At 43.9% G+C, this 24,999-nt stretch overlaps 1 protein-coding gene across 3 annotated transcripts in view; it reads right to left on the bottom strand.

The window, feature by feature from the left end:
* kirrel3l (kirre like nephrin family adhesion molecule 3, like) overlaps positions 1-17,052 on the bottom strand; it is a 32,636-nt gene extending 15,584 nt beyond the window's left edge. For 2 of the 3 annotated variants that reach the window (XM_063878820.1, XM_063878821.1), the window contains exon 1: positions 16,453-17,052. In XM_063878820.1, the coding sequence (XP_063734890.1) occupies positions 16,453-16,492 (40 nt within the window). In that variant the 5' untranslated portion in view covers positions 16,493-17,052. Of the gene's footprint in view, positions 1-185; positions 299-16,452 lie in introns of those variants that run through there. The other variant, XM_063878822.1, reaches the window with a different exon arrangement.
* Positions 17,053-24,999: the final 7,947 nt, after the last annotated feature.

Below are 24,999 nucleotides of genomic sequence, written 5' to 3'. Positions count from 1 at the left end.
GTTCGCAGAGAGTCCCTATTTTAGTCCTGATTTTATTCCATGTCCCCATTCCCATCTAGTGCAAAGAGTGCAACATCCAGTCGTGTTGGGTCTATAAATATAAGTGCTCTCAACTTGACTGGACAATTTGCTCTTAGCAGAAATAATTCAAAATGTAAAAAAAAAAAATAGAGCCCGATATTTACTTGCGTTTTTGCTCCTGTGGTAGAGCCAGAATCCTGCGCCAAGCTGGTGTGAGTTTTCCACAATAAGTGGCTGAGAGGAGTAAATGAGGACGAAAAAACCCACCCCCCCCAAAAAAAACCAGCACAAAACAAGGCAATTGGCAAAAAAGTGTCAAGCTTGGAATACACAACCCCTTTCCCCAAATGCCATCCATTGTGCCTTGTCTAGATAAGGCTTCTAAATCGGGCTGGAAAATGCAAGCTCCATTTCTCTCTGTATGGAATTATTATCCCTTTGTTTTGAGTCAGGCTCTTTTGTCTTTCCCTTCCTGTGTGTGTGTGTGTGTGTGTGTGTGTGTGTGTGTGTGTGTGTGTGTGTGTGTGTGTGTGTGTGTGTGTGTGTGTGTGTGTGTGTGTGTGTGGGTGTGTGTGTGTGTGTGGGTGCATGTGTGTACAAACAGATAGTTGTGCTGAGGTAGCTGAACCAAAGAGTATGTCCCAAAGGGGACCCTGCACCCATCTCATGTTTGATCTGGCTACTAAGCTCATTACCACGACTCCTACAGAACTTCTGAGAGCTTGAAGAGGACTAACAACAGATACCACCCACCAACTCGTGGCAGCGTGGCACCCAACACATGCGTGAGGAACGTCGTTTTTGTTTTTTTTACTTGGACCATTGCAAACAGCTACAGCTTGTGGCTCTGCAGATGGTCTCTTCTCTCATACCTTCATGTGTCCCAGCCACAATTCAATCCTTTCTCTCCCACATTCATTCCAGCTGCACTCCCACCCACCGAATACCACTATCTTTTTTCCCCATTCTGCGTTTTTTGTGCCCAAATTGCAGTCTAACAGCTTTTTAAGAGCTGTTTTGCCCGAGTTTAATCCTCCTAGCCTTTCCTTTCAGCCTTTATTCCATTGTGAAAATCTTGGCTCAGACCTGGACCCTTTTTAGAGAGTGGACCCGCTCATCCACCCAAACCCCTCCCCCCTTAGCCGATGCCCCCACCCTGAGCCTTCTCTACCATTCCTCTACAATCCAGACCCATCCTCTCATTCCTCTGTTTATCTCTCAAATGTCTACAGTCAGTGAGCCGTGATCCCTGAAATCAATGCCTAGCAGGCCCCCTTTGAGAGTTATGTAAGGTGTTACTAATTGTTGATTTGCTTTCTACATGGCTCTTTCTGCCATCGCTCCGCTTTTCCGTGTCAGCTGTCATCTCCTGCCAGTCTCTCCCTTCCACTTTCTATCCCCATCTCTTCCTCTCATCTGCCCTGTATCCCCTGTCCATTTTTCCTGCTCCCTGCATCCCTGGTGTGAAAATCACAGGGGTTTGTGTCAGCTTGTCAACACAACACTCAAGCAAGCAGGGGGAAGGGGAAATAACAGAAAGAAGGCCACTACATGTTAGAAAGACCAGAAAAACTGAGGTAAGGTAAAAATGGAAAAAGTGGGCTCCTGTCAGCTTCCAATTGCAAAGGAACGGGCCATGAGAGGGGATTGATGGAACGCTGTAATCAGTCTGTCTCCAAGGCTGTCACCACAAGCTTTTTCTCTGCTGGAATAGGGCACTGCACACATCAGGGCAGCAGTCAGGCTGATCGCATGGGCAGCAGTGTTTCTCCCGGGTACCTGCTACAGCAGATGCAGTGGATAGAGTAATAGAGTGGTATGCATACAAGGAGGAGAAAAAGGGAGGGAAAAAAGGAGCAGGATCTGGGGGTGGGGGGGGGGGACCAAGAGTGCTGATGTGACATAGTCAGTGTGTGAGTGGATGTGAATGGTTCACGCAGTCACTGTGCTGCAGTGCCCAACAATGTGCCATAAATACACTCATTCTTATGCTGTCTTCCCATACTTGCCCCCCCCCCACACACACACACACACAGACTGTCACACTTCCATATCTTTAGGGTTTGTAGTGGGTACAAGCATCTCTCTTAGTATAATTCTAGCACAGCTTTTAAACAGCATCCCCCCCCCCCCATCCCACTCTAAAGCCAACAGCCAAAGAGCTGAGAGCTGACTCCATGTAGACAGATAGCAAGTGACTGGTTGGCTGGCAGGAGGACAGGAAATAAAAACCCATATATAAAAGAGAGAAAAGGGGAGGGAGCCAGTTGTAGCGGTATGAAATTGTCTGTACACATCAGCCAGCAGTGTTGACAAGATGTTGATTGAGCTAGTCTTGTCATTTTGTGTCATTCCCGCTTACCCCCCGGTGTTTTCACTGCAAGACAGCTGCTGGCTGGATCTGTGTCACAGTTCCAGCCCTTTTCTGTCCCCTCCGCTACTCGATCTATTTCTCGCTTTATTCTTTCTGTATCCCAATTTCCCTCTCTGCCAACCCCCCCCCCCCCCCCCCCCCCCCCCCTTTTCTTTCCCAGTGTTTGGATGGAATGGCTTTTAGTATAATTTACTGTGATTTAAAATCATTAACTTCTTGTGCTGTTTGCAAAAGCCCTGTTTTTGTGTACGCGCAATAGTCATGGTGGATAAAACAGCTATGTTGCGGAACATGTGATAGAAAGGCTTCTCAAAGAGGGGGCACGAATAAAAAAAGTAAATCTTTTCATAACCAACTGGAGATATGACAAGTTAACAAATACAGATATGAATTAATAACAGATTATTAATCCATAAAACAATGAAGAGATCATGTTAGAATTGCCTCCTTCTCTTGCTTGTTCTAAAAGGCGGTGGAAATGAAAACAAAGGAAATCTCTACATAGATTCTGTACTGGGACTCTGGGCCTAATGCCCTGGGGTGTCAATTAATTTAGTCTGGGGATTTGCGGCCTACTCTTCCTAATTGAGCCCAGTGGAGACCCCCATGGCTCTTCAAGATAGGAAGTAGTGCGTTTCATAATTAATACTTTTTTTCTCCTTTTATTATTATTATTTTTTAATGAGGGTGGTAATGTTGTAAATGTATGCATCTCATTAGAGTAAAAGGGCCATCTACACTATTGTTCACTTCTGCAGTGTTAGCTGCTGGTGAGATGAATGAGAGAGACAACCTCATTCAGCAGCAGCGACGGCACACTGAAGTCATAGCTGTGCTTTTGTGTGTGTTGGAATATAAAACACCGCTAACTCAATGAGAGTCTCATTAGTGTTGCTTAATATGTGTGCTTTTTAAAGCTTAGAGGTTAATGCCCGACTTGCCTCCATTTCGCTAGTGCTCTCTTTAATTTGATGCATAATTCTTTTTTGTCGGCAGCTGACAACAGCCTCTTCACAGAAAGCAGCTGAGCTGGGTTGTGAACTCTGCATCCAACAGGAACACAAAGGCACCAAAACTCTTCTAATTAAACCTCTTTAAAGTTGTTCTCTTCTCCTGTTCGCTCCACATTACAGAAGATATTTCTGAACCCTCCTATCTTACAATCTCTCTGTCCAGAGAACATAACTCCTGCCGATTAAACAAATTACCTCCCCTCCCAGGAGAGCCATAGATCCAGTGAAAACAATAAGTGCGTGATTCACAATGCAGCCGCCTCTCTGTTGTACAAACGGCCTTCAAATTGCCATTTATTAATCAATGTCTGTGGTTACTCTGTGACCAGAATTTCTCTTCCTTTTTCATCTTGAGGTGGAGAAAAGGCGAGCTTTAATTTAACATCGCATTTTTATTCTGCTCATCAGATTGCCTGAATCATTCCTTTAAAATTACTGATGACTAAGAGCTTCCAGAGCATAAGAAAGGGAGGAGAGAACGTTACCTGCCGACCTCAATACATCCTGCTTTGTGTTGAGAAAAGAAGGGAAGGGGGAAACTAATTTCCTGAAACTCCATTTCTTAAGCGTTGATTAGTAAAGGAGCATAATTAGAGTGAAATGTGAAGTCAGGGTTTTTCAGATTGTGCCGCTTCCTCTAGAAAAATCAGGCCATGATTAATGAATAAATGATTAATGAGTGAACTAATTAATCAATTAATTATTAAGCAAGCACTCTGAACAAGAAACGGGTAGGATGACAGTGAACAGTGGATATAAGAGAGGGTTAGGTTGTGTGTTCGAGAAAAAAGGATTTAGGATAATCTGCCTGTTTGTTCTGTCAGTTTGTTTTGTCTTCCGTTACAGGGGAGGATGAGGAAGAGGGCGGAGATTGAAGGCTTAGCCCCTTCGTCTTGAGCCTCTCTTGAGTCAGCGGGAGTCATCTTGTGTGAGAGCATTGACCTCAAAAGGCTGCATTTGCAAGTCCCCCCCATATATCTTGGGGTCAGGTCTTAATGTTGCACAGTAGTGAAGCCTGGCATAAACATTTGCCATCTACAGTGATGATGTTTGTATTGGGCTAAAAGGCCACGCTCCCACAGTCAACACCTCTGGCAGAGGGTAACTCAAAGTTCCCTCTCCTAACCAGTCATCTCTCCACTCCCCTGTCTTTAACTAGGACATCCCATCAATCTTAGATAATGTGCGGTGCGGGTCTCTCCTGTCTGACCAGGCTGATGAGACATCACAACAGGGATTGATGTATGAAATGCTGGCTCCCAATGTAACTGTGATATACTGGACCGTTTCAAGTCAAGTTTGACCTTTTTTTCCCAGATATTAATCGCTGAAGTGAAAGAATATATGTGTGATATATCCCTCCCCCAGGAGCTCCACACACTTTATTCTTTGACATGGGCTTCTTCTATACCTTTTGCTTAGTGGAGGTGGGGGGTTTTATTCGCCAAAAGTCCCCAGAGCTGTAACACAACAGGATATGGGACACAGAATATTATTTTATAAGCGGATGGGTTTATTGTTTCTATTAAAATGCAGCATTTCTCTGTAAAGCTGCATTTTCCCCTACCCCCCCTGACAGCCGGAAACGCATCCTCAAAGCAAAAACATGAGAGAAAGATCTTTCATCCCTGCATATCTTTCCTGGCGTTTACTGCTGGCCTTATTAACAGAGTTGTGAGTGACGGAGGCAGGGTGTGCTGGGAGAATCTCAAGGGGCTTTGATGGAGGCAAGCGATGGAGCTGCAGCAAGCCGAGGGCGAGATCATGCTTGCGTTTATCCGCTCAAAATGCTTTGTAAAGTTCTTTGTCTTCGTACCCTTCTCGCCTAACACTTAGTTTACTCCTCCGTACGTTCTACTCTATTGTTTTTCTCAAACTGCCACCGGTTGGGCTAGTGCTGCATTCTGTCCTAATCATACCATGGCATTGCAGATTACCTCAGAGTCAACTGTCTGTGAATAGGTCTTTGTCATGCTGGGTGGGTTGGCTCATTGACTGTGAAACCCTGGACATATGGTGGCTCTGTGTTGGGATGTATCATGGCAAAGAATGCTGTGGGTTGGGCTCTTGACCCTCGCCTGGCCCTTTAACATCTTACCGGCTGCACCAAAGTCTGGGGATTGATGAACTTAAACACTTCATTGTGCACTCTGTTTTTGGGGTGTGTTTTCTTTGGGGTTCTACTCCGGATGAAGAATGTAGCCTTTGCAGTAGCGGCAGATGTATGCTATGTGACTGCTTTACCAAAAAACCTAGCACGTGCCCTTTTGCAGTGACACACACAGATGGACACACTACGTCTGTTGTTTTCACGGTGGTAGTAAAGCTACATAGGATGCTAACAGTACCTTTATCTCTGATGTGCAGACTTCTATAGAGACATCTCCTTTTGTGCCGGTGTGGTAAGACTATTAATTAATGTAACTTCTAAGTGACATTACCACCCAAAATAGAATTACATCATACAGGGAGATTACTTCAGCTTTCATTGACATGTCTGGTCAAGACAACAAAAGCAAACTTCAAACGTTTGAAACGTGCCTCTTAAGAGCTCTTTTCTCTCTTTATTTTGCCGGTCTGCAAAATAAGACTTACTTTGCAGGTCACATCGACGAAGAAGCCTCTGGTTTGGGGCTCTGATAAACAAGTGGAGCGTTACAGGCTCTTAAGCGCATCTGGTGAGATGATCGATCATTAGACAGAGTGTGGAGATAACTCCCTCAGCTTGCCTTCTGGCTACCACTGATCCCATATCACCCTCGCAGGATATGGTATGAATCACAGGAAGTTGAGATCAATCTATATAGATTGTGCCGCTTGATTACAAATGGAAAAAAAATCCCATTTGGCTTAGCCACTTGAACGCCTCAGAGTCTGGCTGCGTCAGTGTGAATGTGTGGGTGCTGCAACGCACGCACCTACAGCTAAATAACAGCTTTTAAACGTTCTCGTTTTTTACCGATTTCTGATATTTGTTGATTCCTCTCTATGATCTGTCCTACCTTCATTCATTAATTTAATTTGCTCAGTCCATCCTGCTCTTAAATCTCCCTTCTTGAGGGAGTCGTCTTTTAAATCTTAATTAAAACAGACTCCAAAACCCCCCACCCTCCCAGGGGCTGGCTGAAAGCAGCTTAGAACAATCAAGAGGACGGATTAGAAGTGAGAAGAAAAGAAGAGAAGAGGAGACGCAAAAGGGAGGGAGGAGGGAGAAAAACAACAACTAGAATGGAACATCAGATGAAAATATTGAGAGAGGGAAGGAATGACCCCTTTCCCTCATCCCCCTGATCCTCTCGTCTTCCCCCTTCACTCTGTCTCTCCCTCTGTCTTAGGGCTCTGGAGTCTTGGCCTGACCTATTGACATTCAGCTTCTCTGCAGATTAAGCAACGAATGGAGCCTCTGGAAAAGGTAAACACACTGGAGGAACAATGACCAACAGGCGGCAACCTTATTGGATTCTAATTAACTGCCAGGAGAGATGGCTAGGGGCATGTTAAGTGCTGTGGGACCCAAGTTAGTGCACCAGACCTTAAGTACCACAACTCACGACACCTAAACACCCCTAATTTCTTGTAGATCGTCTCTCTTATTATTATCTACCTCTGTATCTTGATCTTTACTGTTCTTTATCTCTTTCAACATATTTTGCTGCTGTTTTACATATGGCCCATGAGAACAGCAAAGAGAGACTTTTAAAAGCACTCCTCTGAGAGCTATTTGCCATTCCTCTTTCATTGGCCACCCCTCTCTTTCCCTCTCCTCCTCCTTTTTATAACAAGGTGGAACGAGGCTCATCCCCCAGAGGTATCTGTTTGAGCGATAAGGTTAAAATGGGCTGAGAAATTGGGAGATTATTTGATATTGAGCAGATTGAATTATCTGGAGTAAGGGAGAGGGATGAAGGAGAGCAAAATCATTTTTCTGCATCGCCCTCCGGAGGAACTTTACCGGAGGAAGAGAGGGAGCTAACCGGTGAGGAGCTGAACCTCAGTGGTCACTTATCAGAAAATACCACTCCCAAAATAACAAAATCACCCCTTTTTTTTCAAGCTCCATCCCAATTAACAAGGAAACTAATTTGAATGTGAGTCCAAGCAGGTCTCCCTGTATGTGTGAACTTTCTCACTGGGTCCTCTGTCTTTGAGTGGTCCCCTGATAAGCCCAACTCACACTGCTGTGTGGCTTCTGGGGGTCCCCTATATGGAACCGCAGGCACTAATTAGACCGGTCTCATTAATGTGTTAGTGTGAAAGAAGGCCCTGGCCATAATTGGCTGAGGCTGACACACAGAAGAGAGAGAGAAAAAAAAGCCATACCCTGCTAGAGACAGGCCATCGTCACCTCAGCAGGCAAATAAAGCAATTAATTAATAGGTGCGAAAATACACATAATGCCACACTTGCAAACACAAACACACAATTACACCTTAGTGCAAATACACACACTAATGCTATGGGTATTCCATGAACCCATTGCTTGTTAACACATTACCTGGGATCAAAGAGGCAAAGGCTGGAAGGAGAGAGGACTAGAGGAGTCATTATTTGTTGAGGAAAATTGCAGCCCACTGTTAGATTTGTCCTTTCAGCAAACCTGGTAGAATGGAGGATTCATCCCCTGCACAAAAACCGAAGGATCTTTTCTCTCGTTGCCATCATGTGAGAGTCTTTGAAATCCTCCAAGTTTTTTTTATTTTAATCAAAGCTGGGAGGAAATGAATCGGAGCTTCAGTTGTGATCCAAGCCTGGAGGTATTAAAGGGATCCACATGACCACTGTCCATTTCCACACCATTACAGCAACAGTCATGGCAGTAATAGGTTGAATTGGGCCATTGATTTCTCCCATGCACCATGCACCCTCACTTTCACCCAAAAAACTAGTCTGTGCCAGTTCTGAGATACGCCTAGTACTTTTTAACAAAACAGCACATGCTCAAAGACAGCTCACACAAAACTTAAACCATGGCCCAATAACAGAACACACACACACACACACACACACACACACACACACACACACACACACACACACACACACACACACACACACACACACACACACACACACACACACACACACACACACACACACACACACACACACACACACACACACACACACACACACACACACAGCCATCACAATATGTCCCAGCTTGAGTTCCTGGGGAGTTAAACAAAGGACTGAGTTTAAATTGGCTTTTAAAGAACTCCCCAGCACAATCAAGGAGTTGACTGGAGCTATACTATAGTGCCTCAAAGAACTGTTTAGAGACAGAAGAGTATTTAGGCCAGAGGTCTATAGTGTAGTGAATGGCTAATCTAAAGTGTGACGGCTCAAGAGTTTATGTCCATCGGCTTCAATAGGCCTCCGATCAGGCCTGACTGCCCCTCAATCTTTGGTCAGATGTTTTAACTGGCTTGTGATTGAGTTGCTTCATTAAAGGCCTATTTATCTCCCCCAGGATCACAGTCCTGAAAGACTGGTGACATGCTCAACCAACCCACGCACCGCCTACACGTGAACCAGAGCAGACGCACAAATGCATTAGTAACACAACAACCGAATACCTCAGAACATGTTCCTTTTTAGATATTTAAAAAAATTGCATCTCTGTAGTGATTTTAACTTTCAGACAACCTGCATAGTCGTCAGCTTTCCTGCTGCTTCATGGCCATAGAACGTCACAATTTCTAAAAATTGTCCAGGGCCCTGTAGCCTGTGAAACTTTCGAGGGTTTGGCATGTGGCTTTGTTGCAGTGTAATACCGCCTGAGCAAAATAGCAGGCCAGGTCAAACCATGACCTCAAGCAGACAGAGACCCTCCCAAACAAGCCACAACAAACAATTTTCTGTAGCCAGTCTCTGCCTTTGATCTGAAAAGGCAGAGATGAGTTCTGTCTCCTCTTTCCTCTCCTCTCTTTTGCCCTTTTCTCTTTTTCTTTACGACATCTCCTTATATCTCTCTACCCCCTCCTGCTGAGCAGGTGTCTTAAATGAGGTGACTATTCAGGCAGCATTTGGCCGCACCTCAAAGTGCAGTCTGTGAAGAGGGCTTTTCTCTCACTCCCTCTTATCTTTTATCCCTTCCATCAGCCCATCTCCTTTACTCTCCCTTTTCCTTTCCCTTTATCCTTCTCCATCCCCTTTACTTATTTTACCACTCTTGAATGTGAAATAGAGAGGGCTGTGCCTCTCATCTATTTGAATTCATCTACACCTCCCTGTCTATCTCCCTCTGTGCATCTCTCTCAGCCTTTTGTCTATTTAGCTATACGTCTAATTATGCTGTCTCACTTATGTAATTAGTGCAAAAATAAATGGCTGCCGCAGCTTTGTCTCTCCCCTTCACCCCTCCCTTTGCAGGCTCTGAGAAAACAAATTATGGAGAACAATAGGTACAAATGGCTTCTGCACCAAACCACATGATGGATGCAGCCTGGGTTCCCTGCATCTCATCCCTTCCTTTTTTCCCGTTCCTCGCTTACTCTCTTTGCTCTCCCTCCCTTCTCCATTATCCCCAGCTCTATATGTCTCTGTTTGGAAACAGGGGAGGACTTGAGCACTCTCTCGCCGAACTACCCTATCATTGTATGGCTGTATCATCTGTCTTCCCTTCTTGGCACTGACACTATATTCACACTGACATCATATTAGGCTAGGTCCTTTTTCTGTCCCTTTCTTTCTTTCTTTCTTTCTTTGTTTGTTTCTTTCTTTCTTTCGCTCTGCTCTACTCTCTCTTTCCTTTCCTTTCCCCTGCTGTTGTCTCCACTGGCACATCTCCTCTCTTCTATCCCCCAGAGCATACACCACGACTGCAAAGCAAACGCCTGGGACTTTCTAAAGCAAACAGCCAGCATCCTGTGCCGTAGCCCCATCTGTGGATAGTCTGAGCAGGGAACAATCAGTCCCTCTCCGCCGCTGCCTAGTTCTCTTTCCAGCCCCCTGGGATCTGCGCAGCACTAGGATGCCTCCGTCAGACGGGTGCAATGTGCTGGAACAATGGTTGGGCTGCTTTCTCCAGGAGGGGTGTTGGGTTCACCTCAGCCAGCTTGGGAAGCACTTAGCCATGTGTTCTTGCCCTCCTTGCTGCAGCTTCACAGGAATGTGGCAGAAGCAGAAAAGCCTCCCATTATATACTTTCCTTACCTCACCATCATTATAACCCCCCCAAGCCACAACCCATGCCCGCACACAACCACATTTTGCGTGTACACCTGAGATCTAACGTTTGGCCTGAGGTGTTGGAATATCAACTTTCTATTAATGCCCCTCAGACTTGCAGTCAGTTACACCTTTGTTGTTTTTCATCTCAGCCTTTCAGGAAGAAAAACAGCAGGCTTGGTTTACACCAATACAAGCATATCCATTACCTGGCTCCTGGCAGTAAATCCCTTTGACCCTTCTCCCTTCCTTTTCTTTGCTTTCTTTTTCTCTCCCTCCCCCTTATTCTCATGCTGAGTCCATCGTCGTTTCTGCATCGGATTTCATTGGACAAACAGACGACAGGAAAGAGACACACCTTACCCTCCTGTCGGTCCTCCCGCCACCCGCCATCCACCTCAACCACCCACTCACTTCACTGTTCCTCACGTCTCTATACAGCTCAATAACATTAACATGTTTAGCCATTTAGGGATCTGCAGTTAAAGGCTTGATCGATAAGCTTTGACTGACATCTCTCAGTTGATAGCAAAATGGCTGCCTTCTCAAACAGACCTCCCAGGGTGAGGTTATCAGCCCCTGTCCGAATTGGAAAATAAAAAATGTTTCCCTTACCCATCACCAAGCCTCCTACAACAACAGTATTTCATTGTGTAGAAGAAGAAGAAGACACTGAGACACAGACAACCCACTATTTTGGTTAATAGTTGAGTCACTAACACAATATTAGCCGTGGCGTTCCAGGCAGTTTTAGCTGTCAGGAAGTAGAGATGAAAAGAAAATAAAGAAGGGGGGTGGGGGGCGTGGATTTCAAGTAACGAGTAGTTGTAATCCCACAAGTGTACGCATGCTGCTTCCGTCACTAATGAAGTGAGCAGCAGGCATCTCCTGTTTCCTTGAATGTGTTTTTACCCCTAGTTGGTTAAGGAAATGACATATCCTGATTGCTGGAGCATCATTAATTAGACAGTTGGACTTTGACTAATCGCTCCAGAAAGGGCACACAGCCCTGAAGATGCCAAACACTCATCTCAGCTTATCATCCTCTGCCCCAGTGTGTGCCCTTGACCTCTGAGTGTGTGTGTGTGTGTGTGTGTGTGTGTGTGTGTGTGTGTGTGTGTGTGTGTGTGTGTGTGTGTGTGTGTGTGTGTGTGTCTTTAGGATGTTGTTACCGTGAGCTCCTTGTGACTCATATCTGGATGATGTGCACATGCCACAAGCCTTGGTACACGAAGTTAAATATTTCAGAGCTTCTATTTACTACTAAGTGCCATTGACTATCACATTTCATATAAGGAGAGTCAAAAGAGAAGTTAAATAAATCAACACCCAGGATTAATAAATGTTCAGTTGTTAGCTGAACATTTCTTTTTCCTGAGCCCCTTCTCAGCTGCCAGAATCCTTCTCCAACGGAGCTATCTCTAATACAAGGTTAAGGAACACGGCTAGGGAAGATAACACAGGAACAGATATTGCTCCAACGTAAAAGATAAATTTCAATTTGCTGTTTGGTTTCTTTGTCTCGGCAGGAGATATGAAATTCTTGTCTTGCAGGGCAGGAATTGATTGGAAAATAAAAATGAATGTGTGGTCTAGTATGTCTGCAATCTTTCTGTTGTATGTTGGTTTCTGGGCTTAGGGTCTTTGAAATGGTGATACATCTCTCTAGAAGGAAGTGACACTTGCATTTTAGGGGGCCGATGAATGCAATCTAAGTCTTTCTTAAAATAGCTGCTACTGTATAAACGTGACTGTTTCCCTTGGGGGGCTGTTTTAATGACATGCACAGAATCCCTGATTCTCACTCTCTCTCTATTTATTCCATTAGTGTGTTTGAAAAGAAAAATAAACACGTTTGTGCAGTAACTGGGGAAGAAGACTCCAGGCGATAGCAGGAAGCTGACACGGCCCCTCCATTGTCCCAATCCTTGTCATTTCCTCCCCGAACCCTCTGACTGTCCCAGAGGAAGACAAGGTGAGGATGTGCAGAGACAGACACAAGGAAAAAGCAAAGACCAAAAAAGAATGGGCGGGTAGAGGTAAAAATAATACTGGAACAGACCAAGGGCCATAAACACTTTGCTACCTGGCTACTTTGGCTTCCTGTGTTGAGCCATACCAGCATACACATCCAGTGAAGTTGCTAACAGTTGATAAAAAAGCCTCAGGACACACTGCCAAGTTCTTTATCTGTGTTTACCCGCATGGCAAAGCTGATTAGAGACAGGCAACATTATGAAGCCCCATTGTTTCCTTTCTCCTTCCAGTTTCTCCTTCCGTACACGTAGCAAGTGTGTGTGCGAGATGGGGAAATGGCAGGATATCTGTTTATGAAGAAGAGCAGAAAGACAATGGCATGCGTGCAAGACACGTCTCCGGGATGAGAAGAAACAGCAGGCCATTGTTTAAGATCTTGATCATTCATTACTGTCTGTTTGTGCGTGCTTTAGAGTGTGTGTGTGTGTGTGTGTGTGTGTGTGTGTGTGTGTGTGTGTGTGTGTGTGTGTGTGTGTGTGTGTGTGTGTGTGTGTGTGTGTGTGTGTGTGTGTGTGTGTGTGTGTGTGTGTGTGTGTGTGTGTGTCAGGTATCATCCAAATGAAAATCTTTAACTTTGGTGAAAAATGTTAACCTAAAAAACATATTAACTATAAGTTACGGTACAGTTACAACACATGTATGGATCCCTATATATTTTTTTGTGGCCAGTTGAGATTGTAGAAAACTCTAAATTTTATGTTCAATACAACACCCCAGCAGCAAAACCATTACACAGAGCTCACGTAGACAGGAAATCAAAGTAAGCCAAAATTCATCTATATCTTTGCCATGAGTATGCCTCTTAAATAATGCAAGACACTTCTGTTCAAGACTCAGCTGTGTTTGGATTCTGCTGCGTCTGCACTATTGTGCGCTGTGTATCTAGCACTCCTCATCGGCTGGCTGGGGTTCTCGGCTGCAAACTTTTCACACTTTACCTACTTTATCCTCAATCTCTTTGCATCGCAGAGGATTGAAATTGACAGAGGGATAGAAATGGAAAACCGTACAGAGTGATTTGAGCATGAGTATGTTTGTGTGACAGAGAGACAGACAAGAGAAACAGGATGGGGAGAGAGAGGTTAACGGTGCTCAGCAGTCTTCCTCAGTGTTTCCCCACTGCTTGTCAGCTTAATCATTGAGACACTAGTGACACATCCGAGTCGTACCCCTGCGACACGACTCCCCTTCCGCTCCCTGTTCATCTTAAACTCTGTTTTGCTATGCCAAATCCTGACTTCCTCCACAAGAATTCAAAGACCGGCAGTTCATGAAATATGCACATTTCCCTAAAACCAACCTCTTGGGCCATGCTGCCTTGCACTGTGTCCACAAACATATTTGCGCTGCGTGAGGAAAAGACAAATCTCTGGTAATGGGAAAGGGAAGGATGATGTGGTGGAAAGGAGAGGGCTTGGTCAGGGCTTATCACTTTCCCAGCTGGATATCGGTTCTCTGTTTGTGCCTGTGTGCTTGCATTAAATATGTGTGTGAAGAGGCTTTCAACCTTGGGTGAAAGTCTGCCAGCCGCCTCCAGCCCATTAAGCAGATAGGCTATCATGTCCTCCTGTCCCATAGTCACACATTCTTCAGCCAGGCAAAAGAGTTGTGAGAAGAAGCAAGGTGGAACATTTCCACGGCGTTACACTATAGTGAAACATGAGTGGCGACACGACTTAAGAGGAAGGGAGAGAAACTTGTAATCTCGGCTCACAACCTTTGAACTTGGCCCGATGAGACTCAAGCGACCCATGCAAAAGGTTCCAAAGCAGAGCTCACTGAAGATTACTCAGAATACTGATGCAGTGTGGAATCCAATTCCTCTGAGAGCCCAGGGGACTTTCTGAGGAAGTAAATTATCAGTGGTGTACAAAACTACATAGATACAAATGTATGTTAGGCTACATGCCATACATACATTTCAAAGTGAAGTCTTGCTGCGGCCACATTTTGACTGTAAGAGAGGCTCAATAAATGAGGTCTATGGTCTCTTAGGTTTTAATTAGGGCAGCTGTTACCATTTTCATTATTTGTGTGTGCGAGAGTGAGGAGTTGTGTGTGTGTTAGGGTCGGGGAAAATATGCCACTGTCTGGCTACCGCCCCCTTCTATCCAGCTGTTGCTAGTCTGTCAGGGAGTGGAGGTCTACTGGTGTCATGTCCCTCCCCCAAGCTTTGAATAATGAGAAAACCATGCGGAACCGGGCTGAAGGTAAAGATGTACTCACAACAAATGGCCATTAAGCACGCTTTGCCATTTGTGATCTTGAAAGCTGGTTGAAATATGGCAAGGGATTGAGCCTGGAAGCTACAAATGCTGCTTCTGGCCGAGGCACAGAAGATAGGAACAAATAAAAGTCTGAAGGGATTTTGATTTCATTATTCCACCCTTTGTCCCTCCCAGAGATTATCTTTGTCAGCGTGATGGAGTTGTGTACTCCCTCATGTTTAAAGCTAATTAATTTATTTAAAGTGTTAGTAACACAAACTAGTCCATCAACAACTCTGAAAAATGTTGATAAGTCAACAGTTGCTCAGTGTTAATTGCGTCAAGACATTCACAGCACTAAATTATCAAAGATAATTTTACCAGCTGCTCATGGAGCCTGTTTGTACATAAGGATTATATTTATACTAAAATAAGATTTATGTTGAAGTCTCATATATTCAGATATACATGGTGATGCATACATAATACACATAAAGTTAGGAAAACTATCTTTATAAAGCCACACATGCAACAAATTAAACATTGCTTTTCAAAAAGCTATTCATTTCTGTCTTTCATTTTTCATAAAACACATTCTTAGTCAGATTTACATAGATACTGGGTAGTTTGAGTTTAAGCTTTGAAATATGAGTTTCTGTTACAATGATTCATAAACAAACTACTGTAGGCAAATCGATTCTGTAAACAAAAAGCAGCACGGGGTGGTGGTGTGTGGGGGGAGGCAGACAGGTGCGTTCTGCCTATCCCTGTCCCCCAAAAAACAAATGTTCCCCTCCTGAGTGTCTCACACACTCCCTCTCTCTATCTGCCTTTACAAACGCATATACCCGCGAGACTGTGCTCCCCTCATGATTCACCCTTTTATCTCTTTACGCACCGTTCATAGTAACCACGATTGTATTGGATTGCGCCTCAAAGAGAAAACACTTCAAAACCCAACCATAACGGCCCAGTAGCAAATATAATTTCCACATCGTTAAATCGGGCCAAACCTCTTCACTGCTTTTTATTTAATGGACATCATTACCTCAATATACGGAGCACTGAATAACTTCGAGAGGGAAATGGTATGTGAGGCTCTGCACCGCGCTGCCTCCAATCTCAGCGCTTCAGTTGTGTTTTCCCCACATGCTTACGCATCAAAGCATTTAACCCTCATTTTAAAACAAGCTGATATATTGTGAGGCATACGCCCGCACGCGTTGCAGTCCGGAACAAGGAATCCCTCAGGTAAAATAATATTTTGGGTTCAACTTCCCGTACGTGCGCCCTGCATCCGCAACATCATGCCATCCAGTGAAACACATATAGTTTCTCTCACAGATCAGGCATTTGAACCAGAACAGAAAACCAGAATTACGCACTGCCATTATTCCCTGGTGCTCTGGAGTGGCTTGCAGACAGTCAAACCTCCTGTTGTAATCACTCTTTCAAAACTAATTAAACAGTTACCGGCTATTAACAGCAGTGGATTGTAGCACTGCAGCACACCATGCCCCTCTATAACGGCGTGCTGGATGGCTTGACGCATCGCGCAAGTACGGATAGATATTTTCTCCATCAATAAAGATCTGCATGCTTAATGATAACATATACAAACATGTCTTACCTGTGGCCATAAGGCAAAAGATGAGGTATAACGCCGTCATTGTTGTAGCTCTGGCTGCTGATTGTGTACCGTGGAAGGATTCACTCGCTCCGTCAATACGACTGAGCTGATTATGGTCCACCGCGGCACCGAGATCTCACCGGACGGACAAGTGCACTGGGACTCGTCTATAATAGCATCCAGTTTAAGGAAATGTCTCTGAGTTGTCCGAACAGTGTGAAAACTCTCAGTTAACAAATCATCTCCATAGTTGGTAACTTTCCCCACTGCATCAGCTTGTTCTCCGGTATCTGTTCCCTGTCACGCCGGCACAGCTTTAACCACTCACTGCGCTCTCTTTAACAGTCCATTAGTGAATCGGGGTCTCATTCAGTAGCTCCCTCCACAGTCCACTTTTTAACCTGCGTGAGCATGCTGCGCTGGAAAGCGATCTCTTCTCCCTGACAGTGCGCAGTGATGAACCCCGGTGAAGTTGCCTCTCGCCCCCCTACGCTGGAGTCTCTCTCTCACTCTGTTCGCACTGTAACACTCTCCGCTTCTCTCTCACACACTCTTCCCCTGCTGGTCTCTTCTGTTTACTTCTCACTCCCTCTCGCCAATAGGAAATGCGCACTGACAGTCATCTGGTAGGGAGGGGTACACCAATTCTGCCGGATTCCGAGGAGCCCCTAAAATGCTTTCCAGTGGGGCCAAGCGGCCCCCGCCTCCAGGGTCCCCCTATTGGCTGACTGGGCATCATGGGAGGGTATTTAAAACACTTATTGTGAGTTAAATGACTGTCCTGGCATTTATGGGTGGAGTAGCCTACATGGATACTTCAATCATACCAAATGATAGACAAGCAGAACATACTAATGTAATCTAGAATTACATTAAGTGCCATTTAACTCCTCCTATGGCAATATTACAGGATTTTAATACCATTCATGGTTACTATCTCATAAAACATCTCAAATTCATGCTTCTTAATTTCACTTTACACCTGCAATGTTGTGATTGAATCATGTATAGACGGAACACTATTTATGAAGTTACAGGACAACCCTTTGCCTCTGTCAATCATTGGTCAATTTTCTGATTAATATCAATTCATCTGTTGAAAATAACTAATCAGTTTAATCCATTTCGACTTCACCCAACATATTTCAAACTTAATTAAGGTGAATCATCTGCAAGTTTGGAGCAGAAGTATCTGCAGATGTTTTGCCAAATTGTGAAGCGGTAACATAGGTCTAAAACCTCAAGACTCAAAAGAACAAATCTTCAATTGCTGGCTTACACCAGTAAAACTGTCAGCATACATTTGTCTTTTGTTTACACAGCTTTCAATCCACCAACTAATGTGTTTTTCAATATGTATTGCTATTTCAGTTTACTCACAAATTAGATGTTTTTTTTTTTGTAATTTAAGTATATTAATAGTTTACGTACAGAAGCTCACAGACATATTTTTGCCAATTATTTTCTTTGAAGTTGACTCACAACATCCCTTTTTCAGGTGGTTTGATCTAAAAAGAGCCTTTTGTTCATTGTCATACGGTGAGTGCTAAAATGAACAGAGAACAGAATCATTATCATATTTCAGCAAAAGCTAAGGCTTTCATAAAGAGATGAAAACAGTGCAGTCTATCATTTGCCCGTGGCTGTTTATAGGCTTGTTCTTTGATGTTGTTCATTAGTTATTCAAGGATCTATTGATTAACCAAAATAATAGGCCTTGCAGTCATCTGGTTAATCAGTCTTTCACTTGTATGTGTATTGTAGCAAGCAACGCCTTAATGTAATGTTAACATCCCCCCCTTCACACTCACACACACAAAACAAACACACATGCGCCCTGTTAACTCAACCAGGTGGTTAGCTCTCCAAAAGACTGTAAAAAACTCATCAAAGTGTGCAGTTTTGGACACTGAGGACTTCGGCTTGTGTGGATTTTAGAAAACATCATCCACAAAGATTAGTCTTTTGACATTTCATGCTACATTTAATTAAAGGCCGAAGTGCACAATGATTAGGGCTCACTCCTCATGAGGGTTCTCCCCCAAACAGTAGTTTTCAAACCCCGGGGCTGGCCTTCCTGTTTATTGCCTCCCCGTAATGCAAACATAAGGGTCCCCTGCCAGTAAACACATGTTGATGGAAGAAACAGCTTGCACAGCTGGGAAGCCAACCCAGGTTAGTGTGAGTGAGCACATGGGCAAATGAGCGTGTCTGAATGTGTGTGTGTTTGTGTCAGGGAAGATTTTACATATGTCAGAATGCGATTTAGGTTGTGAGTAGGGGTTTGAATGTAGGAGATAGACAGTAATAAAATCAAATTATGCTTTGTGTTGTTTTTGGGTGTGTGGGTTTGCTGTCTGCAGTGCGAACGTGTGAAATCAACAATGAGTGACTGACGGCAGGGGCTTGTGCGGACAGTAAAACAGCAGGGGGCCCTCACCAGTTGTGCTGTGATAATAAAATCAGCATCCATTGTGTAAAGTCTGTCACTGGGCGTGATGCAGGGATTGAAATGTATGATCTCCTATGGCTCACACAGATGGACAGATGAGGGCAAAACAGATACATGCACAAGCATCAGCTGGAGCCAATAGTCTTAATTATGCTGGCCTCTGTGGCATCAAATGGAGGGCGCCCATACTCCCCAAGCTTTTGAGTGTGTGAATAATTCATAGATAAAAAGGGGGTTTTCAGCTGTGGGTTTATCAATAATAAATATGGTTTGATATTTACTAAACTGTTCAGAGGGAGAAAGGGGTGACAGTTAAGACGTCGTTCGCATGGTAATTGTAAGGAAGTAATAAATAAGGCATGAAGTGGAGATATATGGAAATGTGATTCATAGGGAAATGAGAATAATTTAACAAAATATTATCCCAGTCCTTATTTGACCCGGGGTCAATTAAAAAAGAGATGTCATTCGTGGTGAACGGCATGCTGGGCCTTTAAAATAACAATCACTTGCTTTATCTCTTGTCTATCTGGAAAGAGGATCTAACGTTCAAGTGGAGGGAAATGTATTCATACAGACACAAACCATGTGTTTAGACTGAATGAATATTAAACTGAATAAAATCAACCTCATTATCTTCAGCAGGGAAAAGGAGACATTTCTCTCCTCAAAAGTAAACTCTAAACCAGAGGTTGAGGAATGTGAGCCTTGTTTTGTTTCAAAATCTTCTACTGCTATGCGAAACTTTGCATACTTTTCAATGAAAATACACATTGTGCATACATTATATACATTTTGCATAAGCATATCAAATAATCATATCATCATGTATTGTTAAAACACACACAAATCAGTTACCCCTAAATGAATCTGTATCATAAAAATAAGCTTTGTCTTGGAATCTGAAATATGTTCTGCTGGATTGATGAATATTAACTTAACACTGCTCTATGTACTGCGGTGTATGTCTTTGTTGCAGTGTTTAGGTGGCTCTAGGGGTCTAAGGTTTATGCTGCTATCCATATGAGAAACATTACACCAGCTTTTACTGTAATTGTGATATTGAATGTTGAGCTGATCTGTGTCAACCATAACTCTAAATGCCGCTACAAGCTCATAACTCATAAGGACATGTACCTTTGGTAGGCAGTGGTATCCATCTGCCCAGCTCGCGAGCAATTCAAAACCTGTCTCCTCTCTCCCATTCCAATAATATGACGTCAGTCCACTGCACTGGTTTGAAATTTGCAATTAAGCATTTTCTTTATGTGTGATTGACGAGCAGGAGGAGGGCCATTAAAGCTGAACATGGACCCGCGGCTCTCTCTGCAGTGTATATGACTATTTCCAGCCACATATCAAATCCATGTCCTCTGCCCTTATATCAGAATATGACTCTGGCCACCCATGGATTTTGTTTTTGTCTGTAATGAAAGTCTCTCTAGGGATCTGGTAGAGGGATTCTTTTCCTCAGGGGTCAAGGAGAGGTTGAGGCTTCTGGTTCAAACTGAACTTAGAAAAGGGTGTGGATTACAGGAGTGTGACTGTTTAACTCCATTTACACTGATATATGGAAAAGACCTGCAGTCTGACATTACGATAGACTGTAGTGACTTAAGGTATAGAGGCTCTCATGGTGATAAAGTCATCATGACAAAATGGAGGGGAAGACATATACCCTGTAGCTCTGATGCATACTTATCAGGATTAAGACTGTTTTGAGCCCTTTTGAAGATTGTTTTATCATCATCTAATAAAAATGCATCTAAAAAAGCCAATTCTCTTCCTTCTTTTTGCAAGCAAGCACTTATGTGCATTTTCCCTCACTTTCCATAGAGTGATTACAACATCCCCCAAAATGTAAGATTAGATTGATTGGGTCCTTGGCCAGCCTAGCCGTGTCTCCGCTGATAAGTACAGCAGTAAGCTGTCTGAAATATTCATGCACTGATGCAGAGTTGTTGTCCCTTGATGGGCCTCACCATGTGCAACATCTGTTCCTGATGTCATGCGCGTTCCTGTGTGCCAGAAATGCCCTGATGGCGGACGTGGCATCTCTGCTGTGCTAAGCCATGTCCAGACACACAGCGCTCCACTCAGCTGCGATAAATATCTGAGATAGTGATCCAGTCGCCTGGACAGAACTATTGAACACTTCTGCTAATCCATACACATAGATTAGCCTCTGCAGTCTCGCACTGAGATCAGCAATTCTGCCACTCACTGATGGATGTGTCAGTTGATTGTTGGCTCTATCAACAGTTCATGATTGTTTGGAGAATATTCCACTCTGACACCTTACACCGTGTAGCAAACAGTAACGTGATACAAACTACACAGTAAGCTGCCAATGCATTAATGCAGCTCATTTGCAATGTGAAAAACATAATTATATTCCAACTTTGCACTTTGCAGTCGGTGCATCATCATACTATTAAAATGCAAACAGCCAGATTGTTTTGACCAATCCACAACTGACCTCTCATGTCTATGACACGAAAAGGAGACAATGAGAAGGACAGGGACGGAGTCAGCATCAGCCAAGGTGAATCCTGTCCTGTGTACATGGTCTCAACTACAGTCACCACTGGGCTTGCCTCCCTGTCTGCTGACAATCACATGAATAGGCCACGACTGGCTGCTTGTTTTGTGCCATGATCCCTTGCTGCTCATGCTGCCGAAAAAATAAATATCCCAGCTCTGCACTGCTATAAATAATGGATGATTCGTCCACTGTCACTTTTCATAGCATGTCAAGCCACGGCATGGCCATTATTAGGGTCTGTCCTCTTCCCCTTTTGTGCCTCTGACTCTAGTTTTGTTATTGTTCTGGTCGACTTGCCTGCACACCTTCTCAGTGGGTTGGCTGTCAGTCTTTCTCTGGGTTAGCGCAGTTGATGGTTGCCACAGAGAAGAAAAAGATGCTTTGGGGGCCTGAAACAAGATGGGTGATACAGCTAGCCTGTGCTCGAAAAGCAACAGGAAACCTGCCTTGACCTGGAACAGGTAGCTAAGCACTTTCAGCTAAGATGTCATCTGTCTGCTTGCATTAGATAACCTGGGCTTTGTTGCTCCCGGAGATGTGGGTAGGGAGGGATTGACCTCATCATCTTCAGACAGACTTTCTGTCGCCCTTAGACCCAATGAATAACTCACAGCGTTGCTTTAAAGTCAAGAACTGGTCTACACCCATGGCAAAAAAGAGGAGACTGCTTACTTAAACAGACACACAATATGGCCCGATCCACCCATCCAGCAGAAGAAATCATGGATTATTTACATATACAGCTGTTTCGAAGAAAAATGAATGAGGAACAGCTGGCTGAAGGAAGAGGTTTGAGAGAAAGAAATGAGAAAAGATTTAGTCATTTGGCCTCTGTTACACAAACAAAAGGGTGTGTTGAGGAATCAGAGGAGGATGTTGTTTTAGGGGGAAACACTAAGAAAGAGAAAAAACGTTTCAACCCTTATCGTTTTCAGCTCTCTGTTTGTTCAAAATGTGCTTGGGTGCCACAAGGCCAGGACAGAGGCAAGTGTTGTCCACCAGCAGCTCTCGGCTCCCGCAGACTGAGCCAGTATCTCCATCTGCAGAGTAATAGCATCAAATCAAGGCCTGCAGCAAACAAATCCTGACAGATACTCTCATTTGGGATTCACTTTGGGACAGCTGTGGTGCTATCCAAAAGGGGGGACGGAGAGGGGGAAGCCAGCAGTCAGTAATGTATGCAGAGTGTCTGCACGTCCTGGATGACAGCAACACGAGCGCTTGTCACAGGAGACATCAGTTCTACTTAGTCACAGCGCTGCGGGGCAATCCATATGACTGCAGTGCTGTGCGAACTCTATTAATAGTTATCTACCTTTCAGGAGTTATTATACTGAGTAGGGAATGACAGAGGAATATAAAGGAAGAGTTCCCAAATGAGGGAAGAAAACAGGGTCTGCAAAGCATCTTTTGTGCCAATTGGCCCTTTACAACTTAAGAAACCGCCTCCAATCTCCTCTCTCACCCTACCCCTGTTAGCCTGTGTGGCTGGGCAGCATGGTGCCAGACCCACAGTTTATGTGAGAGGCATAATAAGGATTAGTTATGGGGCAGGAAAGGGGGAGGAAGGAGAGAAGGAATGGAGTAAAAGATCAGCAGAGGTGGAGTGCAGAGGAGGAATGAGATAGATGAGGAAAAGGAGGCTGGGAGAGATAGGCGGGATGCTGCAGGGGACTTGTTTAAAAATCAAGGTCCTGAGTTGGCCATGGTTAATTTTTCATCATACTCCTAAATTAAAAATGTGAGAGTCATCACTTATTTGTCAAATTGTCTTTGCTCAAAAAGGTGGGCGTCACATTGGGTTTGAGAAAGGTCAGGGGAGCCGACCGGCAGGGAGGGGGAAAGACGATCTAAGACTGCTGATCCCACCAAATGCCCTGCAAAAATACCTTGTTTAAGAGGCATTTTCTCCAACTGGAGTTCCTGCACTGTTACACTAAGTGGAGATGACATGATTTAAAAAGTAACATCTGGAATGGCTTTGGAAAACTTAGTCGACATACCTTCGGTCCTATATGAATATAGTGAGGTTATAAACAAAATATACCACTGCATACTTATATCTCCTACTTAAGCCTAAAAAGCATGTAAGTTAATACCCATATTCTCTAAATCAATCATGGCCACTCACATTTGCAGTAATCATATCATGATGCTTCTCCATAGGCATGAATATTTAGACATACTTTAATGTAAAGTGAATCCATTAGATTTCTGCAGATTTTTCGACTGACTGTTGCTGTCCATCATCCCACGACTTTTGTTATTCCCATGCTCTTTGGAAAGGAAGGCAGCATGTCTGGAGGAAAAACCCATGCAAATACACAGCTACAATAATCAACCTCCCCTGGCGGTGTGCCTCATTTCCAAGATTTCCAAGATTAGAAAGAAAGGGAAAGAAAAAATGATTGAGGCTGGTGTTTCTCCTACCTCTTCGAAATTGCAAATGTGTAGATCTATGGATGAGTGCTTAGCCCACAGCTGCCAGCCAAAGGAGAGAGAGACACAAAGGTCCCTTGTGTTCGAGGCTAAAGACTGGCCAAGGAAGAGAGTTAAAGATCTACTAGTGTACCTCAGCTGTCTTTAGGGTCAATAGATCCTTCCCATCGTTCGAAATATGCCTAAAGCCCCCGCTGTTCTGCCATAGATTGGTCAGCACTGGTAAATCAATGTTATGAAAGAAAATAAGTTAAAGAAAATTGGATTCCAGCTTCATCTTTGAATCCGTAACTTGAACAACAGTCATCCCGTCAGATTTAGTTGTTTCCTGTTCCTGTGAGAGGGAACCAGATTACTGGCCTTGAAAACATGGCACTTGTTTTGTTTTTGCTCATCTGGAGAACAGGATCTTTTCGCTTCACTCCCTCATCTCTTCTTGATATAGGCTCAGGATAAACATCTGTTACCGGGGACATCTTGGGAGATAGGGCAGCCTAACAGATTGTGTTTGAGGATGAGGAAAGGGTTGTTTTGATTCAAAAAGGAGGTGTGATCTACCATATAGGCTTCCTGTTAGTCTCCTGACCTCTCCAAGTGGAAGAGATAACAAAGTATAATTTTCACTGAAGATTACATTAGAGGATTGAATTAAGCATTGGAAAACTGTTCAATACGGATATGTTATTTTCCTGTAAAAAATGTACTAAAATCAACCAACTGTCATTTAATTTGTCTATGATGTAAAACTAAATTACTACTTATTTGAATGTTCTAATCTTGCTGGAGGCTATTTAAATTAGAGGGGGGGGAAAAACTACAAAATGGAACAATATTAGTGATTTCATTTGCATCTGGACATCCTGCTCATGGGGACTGCTAGAATCGTGCAAATGATAAACTCATTTTCCTGCAGGACCAGATTTAAAGCAGTTAGTCTGCGTATTGTTTGGGCAACACTGCTCTCTTATCAGCCATTATTAGCTGGCCACTCACTCTCTGCCGTTGACTTCCTTCCAGTATTTCCTGATTGCATTTTTCATTCCTGTCTCGACTGCGACCCTAGTTCTAGTGTGCTGTATACTTTCCCTGGCAGTTCCTGTGTAAGGCCATA

Source organism: Eleginops maclovinus, chromosome 3 (genome assembly GCF_036324505.1).
Source record: "Eleginops maclovinus isolate JMC-PN-2008 ecotype Puerto Natales chromosome 3, JC_Emac_rtc_rv5, whole genome shotgun sequence".
Lineage (NCBI taxonomy): Eukaryota > Metazoa > Chordata > Actinopteri > Perciformes > Eleginopidae > Eleginops > Eleginops maclovinus.
The sequence above is the reverse complement of the archived record's forward strand: the minus strand, read 5'-3'. Positions and strand labels throughout refer to the sequence as shown.